The 7,079-nt window shown below is 42.7% G+C and overlaps 1 protein-coding gene across 1 annotated transcript; it reads left to right on the plus strand.

The window, feature by feature from the left end:
- Nucleotides 1–6,247: 6,247 nt before the first annotated feature.
- LOC106320007 (probable disease resistance protein At1g63360) lies at nucleotides 6,248–6,822 on the plus strand. The gene is made up of 2 exons (XM_013758376.1): nucleotides 6,248–6,563; nucleotides 6,698–6,822. Exons 1-2 carry the CDS (start codon nucleotides 6,354–6,356, stop codon nucleotides 6,737–6,739), a joined length of 252 nt encoding a protein of 83 aa, XP_013613830.1. The 5' UTR covers nucleotides 6,248–6,353; the 3' UTR covers nucleotides 6,740–6,822.
- Nucleotides 6,823–7,079: the final 257 nt, after the last annotated feature.

The raw sequence follows: 7,079 nt of genomic DNA on the forward strand, positions 1-7,079 counted from the left end.
AACACTCAAGTAGTCCACCTTCCAAGCTGTCCTAGCTGGTGGATCAATCTCGACCACCTCAGCTACTGGCACAACTCGACCATCAGCTGTCGGAGCAGCTGTCTGATCCACCGGTAAGTCTTCCCATCGTTTGCAACAATGTTCGGATCAGACCGGTTCCCAACATGAAAGGATTCAGCTTCCCCTTTCCAACTCTTGTTCCAGCTGCAGCTCAGCTCATCCAACTCAAACCTCAGTAGGGTCGAGCTGACCGATAGGCAACCCAGCTCCATTGTTAACCTTCTCCAGCTGAGTCGGCAACAAAACTGGCGGATTAACCCCATCAGCATCCACTTGTCTGGATGTGTGGGTGAACAACCACAACTAAAACATCCTAGAATCAAGCATGCTCTGGTACCAACTTGTAAGGCCCCGACCCGACTGCCTAAGCCGCGGTCGATACCTCACGTCGCTCGGTCCATACCCTAACCGAACCTCTCAAAATTTCGAGCTTTATTATAATGTCGCCCATAAGGCGAGGCTAACTTAGACCTTAGCTTAAGACTACCTTAGTCATTCCTAGCTTAGATCATTTCAACTCATACGCAGCGGATATTCTCTACTTAACCATTGGTCTACAACCAATATAATACTTGTATGGTCGAATCACCTCAGCTAATGGTTAGTATACTCAACTACCAGCTAGCTCCAAGGTTGATCCTGAACCCAAATCAAGTCGTACAAACATGAAGTTCCATTCCCCTAACCATTCTATCTAGATCTATGAAACATTGCTAGATCATACCTTTGCCACATCCACGGAGCTTGTTAGCTCATTGTCCCAGCTCATCGAACTCAAACCTCAGTAGGGTCGAGCTGACCGATAGGCAACCCAGCTCCATTGTTAACCTTCTCCAGCTGAGTCAGCAACAAAACTGGCGGATTAACCCCATCAGCATCCACTTGTATGGATGTGTAGGTGAACAACCACAACCAAGACATCCTAGAATCAAGCATGCTCTGATACCAACTTGTAAGGCCCCGACCCGGCTGCCTAAGCCGCGGTGGATACCTCACGTCACTCGGTCCATACCCTGACCGAACCTCTCAAAATTTCGCGCTTTATTATAATGTCGCCCATAAGGCGAGGCTAACTTAGACCTTAGCTTAAGACTACCTTAGTCATTCATAGCTTGGATCATTTCAACTCATACGCAGCGGATATTCTCTACTTAACCATTGGTCTACAACCAATATAATACTTGTATGGTCGAATCACCTCAGCTAATGGTTAGTATACTCAACTACCAGCTAGCTCCAAGGTCAATCCCAAACCCAAATCAAGGTATACAAATCTGAGGTTCCATTCCCCTAACCATTCTATCTAGATCTATGCAACATTGCTAGATCATACCTTTGCCACATCCACGGAGCTTGTTAGCTCATTGTCCCAGCTGACTTAGCTGTTTAGCTAGCTCATCCAGCTAGTTGAGCTGAACCACTTCACTTAAGGTTCCATCACTCTCTTCCAGCTGATAGAGCAGCGAGGTAGCTTCGACCATCTCCCGTCTACACGTACAGCTCTCTTATACCTGCATAAATTCTTCCCTTCAGTACTTAGTCATTCAGCCAACCATCCCCACAGACCAAGTACTTTTGGGAAGTCTTCAGCTACATTTCTGGCCACTTCCAAAAGTGCTCAAAAAATTAATTAAAATTCATGAAAACTCATGATAAATCCCAACTAAGAGATTCCCATAATCGGAATCCAATGAATCGACCCAGATCATATGGATCCCGATCATGATCAGTCCGGCCAAGGCCATGGACATCACCCTTGAACCGGCCAAGGCCATGGTTTAGTGCTATCAAGTATTAAGCGTATGCTCCCCTGGAGTCAAGTCCTCTCATGGACTAATAATTCCCATCAGATCCTAAGTCAATCAACCAACCACCCCACATGGCTCAGAACTGATGAATCTTCACACTTACCTAACCGGCCATGGAACCATGTCCCACTGAACCCGATCAATCTTGCTCTTACAACCGGTGCATCCCTTAATCAATCAGATCAGACACCTTGATAACGGCCTTCTTTGGATAAACACACCCGGCTCCATACTTGTGGTCTATGCCACTTAGTACTGGTCTTACTCACCTCCACGGCTTGCTTCTGGTTCCAAACGCATTGGACCTTGCACTCCACATGGTACCTCATGTACTAAGACCCCCATGTGTCTCCTCCATGAGTCGGATCATTGATTCACACCATGATCAGAACCAAGACACACCATGATCCACCATGGATCACTATCCAATGAGTGGCCTCTAACTTCCATCCCACATGGATGAGTTAGAGCAACTAAGATCCGACCCTTCTATCAGGGTTCTGGATCCTTAGTTTACATCATAATATATGGTCTTCAAGGGGCGTGCCATACTTGGCCTTAACCGCACCACAAGAGACAGAAACATAACCTTGAAAGTAATTATAAAATCAGTTACCTTATACATGATCTGATTAGATCAAGTGCCTTTCCTTATTAAGTTCGGCCATGCTCCTCCAGTGCATGCCTCTATCAATCCTTATAACATACCTCCTGTATTGATAAGATCCATTCATGGGTCGCACCCCTGATCCTTTCCATGGAACTTCCATGAAACCAGTTTCTACACTGCATCCGCCTTCAAGGCTGTTCATGCCTTTAAGAGTGAAGTCCAGCCTTCTCCCTTATCTCCTGGGTATTTGCATGTGTTCCCAAGATGTAGAGTAAGCCTAGGACGTGTTCATCAGTGGTGAAAACCCACCACAGGGTCGTTCATAACTTCCCTTGCACTTCCATGAAACTGTCTTTCTACCCACATCTGCCCTTAAGGCTATCTTGGCCTTCGGGAATGAATTCCTGTCATCTACCTTCTTTCCTCACCATTTGCGTATGTTCTCAGGCCCTGGAGGATGCTTTAGGTGATAAAATCACGGATCAAAGCCACCAGAAAGTCGTTCATAACTTCCCTCCCTTGATCTCTCCCAAAACTGCCTCTTTGTGGCCTTCACACCAGCATGGGTCTTGGATTGGGAATCCGACCAACTATCTATCTTTTCTCTGTGTTTCTTTGTGTTTCAGGGTGTAGTAGGAAGCCTTGGCGTGCCTACAAAGGCACGGACTTTCCTGCCTTTTATAGAAGAAAGGGTGGTTACATCTTAACCATTGCATCCTTTCGGTATCAATTCTGGCCATTGATTTAATCAATGGTACAGATTGCCCCCTTTTAGCCTATGGCAGTTACCAGACGTCCTGGAACTGTCAAACCACTCCTGGACATGTCCAAAACAAGCCTACAAGGATTGCCCATGCTCCTGGCTCAATCCCAAGAGCCCACCAGCCCATCGGCACACACGGGTCACCCATATGGCCCGGCTACTGTCCAGACCCGCCCCAACTGCCCGAGACCTGAACACTCAGTCCAGCTGAGTTGAGCTGATCCCCAGCTGACCCAGCTGAGGGAGCTAGATAATCCAGCTCAAGGATCTGACCTACACTTCAGTGAGTTACACCGAGCTGCACTACACTTCACCTAACTGGTCGAGCTTGCTTACTGCATCACCCAACTGTTATACACTGCGTCTAGCTTGCTTCCTTTATATTCTTCAATCCTTCTAAGTCCCTTGGTATATTTACAGACCTAGACTTAGTTTTCCTATGATCCATTTTGATCATTCACTTCATCGAGCTTTACCCGGACCTCGTCCAGCTACAGGCTTGCTTGTCCAGCTCCTTTGAGCTTGCCTCTGCCTTATTTTGGTTAAGTTCCAGCTATCTGATTCCCTTAACCACGTTTTGGACCATGACACACTTGTCTTTAGGTCGTATGACCTGGCTGGTGCGTCTCCTCGCACCATGGTCCATCCAGACGATCCTATCCAGGATCGGGGATGCTACACACTCACTCCACAAGCACCACAGTACCTGGCTTCTGGGGAGGTAAGGAATAACTGATGCTGTGGATGGCTTTCATGGATGAACGCCTCTCCCTAAATGAAGTACATCGTACATCTATCTGGACATCGCAAGATTTGCTACATACGTTCTTGAATCCACTGCATAGCCGCTTATATATTCAGTGGGAACAAGTTATAACCATGCTCCTCATCTGTACGTGTGTGCTTGTGTAGCTCATGTGTTAACTTCCTGGGAAAACTAGCGTAGGTATCGTGAAGAACAAAATCAAACCGAACATTTGTAGTATGGATAAAAATAGACAGGTAGAAGCACTGCGGTGGATAGTTTAGTTTATTGATATAGCTTCATGTCTTAATTAATTTGTCATCTACCACAATCAGACCTTTCTACTTCTGGTTTACCAACGTTGTATTAGAAAACGGATGTAGAAGAAAAACCAGACCTTGACCGGTTTTGTATTTGGTCTAATCCGGTACAGTTTTTAATTTCAGTCAAATTTTTACAACAATAAAAGTCACACATCGGGTAAAACAAGCTTTTACATCATGTATATATAAGTTTAGTTCACAAGTTAAGGTTGTCGAGCTTGGCAACGCAAGCTTATGATCCGAGTGGAGACAATAAGGTGATGGGAATGTTTTGGTGTGATGTTTGAGATATGTTAGTAAATGAACATTCATCGAGACATAGAGTTTGTTTAGGATTGTGTCTAAGCTTAAGGTTGATAGTTTGATTGATCGTTTGCCATCCTTCGTTCGAAACTTGATCACCCAAGGTCTAATCCCTATGCCCATGAGTTCTCTTTTCCCTTAGTAAAGAAAGTCATTTCATTTATCATTAATCATTAGTTTAGAAACCTCTTAAATTATCGGTTGCACTTAGATTAAGTGAGTACTTGCATTCTCATTGCTTTGAAATCTCTTAGAATTGGTTCGACAATCATTTATACTACAACATTTATCTTAGGAGCCTTGAAAACTCCTAACATCAGTACATGTATTGCTCTGTGAATTATATGTTCTCTCTGTTTGTGCAGTTGACTGAGGTTTTTCTACGTTCAGTGTCATTATGTGTCTCGATTTTGTCGAATGGTTATATCCTCGTCAACGATGGATTCAGAATCACGCGTCTGTAGGTATGGGTGAAGTGACAAAATCACACTTTGACGGGGAGGAAGTATCCGTAGTAACCGATAATGCACAAGATATCGTTGAATTCTGAGAATGTCCGCTATCTTAGCCCTCTTAAGTCTGTTGAATTCTTAAAGAATGCCCAGAAGTAAGGTTTCAAGAGTTGTTTAACACAAAGCTCTAAGTTTTATAAATCAAATAATCAAAGTTGTGCCTCTTACAAATCAATAGCTCACTATTTATACTAATAAGAAAAGACATAAGTCCTTAAGGATTATGATCTAACATTCTCTTTAATCGTTATCTTTCTAATTACTAAGAATATTAATGTTTATCTAGAACAAAAATAAAAAGGAAACTAAAAACCAAAGCCGATAGAAATAAGATGCTACGCTGCATCACACTTTCACGCAGATCAACAATAGAATGTTGTGAAACAGATGCTGGATTTTATAAGATTGTGGTCTGTAAGATTGAAGTAGGATTTTGCCTACTCCTCCCATACCATACATTCCCCTAGTCCGGAATTCATCTTTGATGAGTAACTACGGAAGTCCAAAGCTGAGAAAGCTCTCTGCACTTTGTCTGTTACCTTCACTCAGCTTCAGGTACCCCTTACTGAACTCTGACTTGGTATGTTTATCTTTCTGTGACTCTTCTGTAACACATTTTCTGAATTATTATGTGAGCTGGATATTATTTGGATGCTTATCTACAGAGAAATGATTTTCATGGGAGTTGTTACTTTTCTAGTGAAAATAGTTTTGAAATTCGTAATGGATAGTGAAACTGTAGAATTAATGGAATGAAGGAACAATAGATATATTTGATTGTGGATCAACTGGTAGACGTTCCAGCATCAGGAGTTGTAAAATATATTCAAGAGGTATTTATTAGAGAGAGAGCTTCACAACTCCCGATCATGGAAATGGCAGACTTCCCAAATTTTGATCCCGCGGGTACGTCATGTATAGAAGTCAAACAATCATCTCTATTACTTATGCATCAACTTTCTATCGTTTAGCAGAATGAAAAACGGTAGAACCATTTTAATAATCTTTTAACTGCGCATGCTGTGCTCATTTTGTCCTGACACGTAGTGAATGTTGTGTGGATATCCTCTGGATATCTTCATTACAAACGCTATCTTTAACTCGTGGCTAGTGTTATATTGTTCATCAATTTTACATTATTCCTTTCGTTATTTACACTTGTTACTCATATTACAAGATTTTAGTTTTTCATATTTTGCAAATCGCAGATAAGGCTAGCTGGTTCAACTATGAGTGGTTTTGTCACGAGTGTCCTTGATCAGGCGTTTACCCATCTGTGTAGCTGCTTTGGCGTTGAAGTCAATTATGTTTGGAACCTTGAGAAGAATCTGGCGGCTCTAGAGGACACCATGAAGGTACTCAGCGCAAGGCGAGCTGATGTGTTGACAACGGTGCAGAGGCAAGAAAGCGAGGGTCTTCAAAGGCTTAACGAAGTTGAGGTATGGCTTACGAGTGTCGAGAATATCCAAACTCTGTAAAGAACATGTTTTTTTGGTAGGTACAATAAGAAGTTGTATCAAGAACATGTTTGTTGATTAATTCAACAACACATTTCTTTTGTGTTTTTTGGTAGGTGCAACAAGAAGTTTCACCAACTCCCCATAATCTCCTATAAATAACCACACAAGGAGAAGAAGAAATCCATCCCAAAAACAAAGAGAAAACAAGAGAAGAACAGAGTGAGCAAGTGAGAGAAAAAAAAAAAAAATCTTTCTTGTGAGAAAATCTTTCTCTATAAGAAATTAAGTGTAATTTCTTGAGTGTATTTGGGGTCGGGTGTGAGTTGAGAGCTTGTAAAAATTTCCCGGGTTGATAATAAAAGATCTGTAGCAGGTCCGGAGACGTAGGCAAAAGCTGGCCGAACTCCGTTAACAATTTTGTGTGTGTTTTCCCGCTCCCCTAAATTCCGCAAATTCTGGTTTTCCGCAAAATTTGACCGCATATTTCCTAACAAC

Source organism: Brassica oleracea, unplaced genomic scaffold (assembly GCF_000695525.1).
Source record: "Brassica oleracea var. oleracea cultivar TO1000 unplaced genomic scaffold, BOL UnpScaffold00758, whole genome shotgun sequence".
In the NCBI taxonomy this organism is placed as follows: Eukaryota; Viridiplantae; Streptophyta; class Magnoliopsida; order Brassicales; family Brassicaceae; genus Brassica; species Brassica oleracea.

What these genes read in the sequence shown, in the direction of transcription:
- LOC106320007 (XM_013758376.1), top strand. Translation starts at nt 6,354, where the DNA reads ATGAGTGGTTTTGTCACGAGTGTCCTTGATCAGGCGTTTACCCATCTG. An exon ending in AAAGGCTTAACGAAGTTGAG is followed by an intron (nt 6,564 to 6,697) that starts GTATGGCTTACG and finishes GTTTTTTGGTAG; the next exon opens with GTGCAACAAGAAGTTTCACC.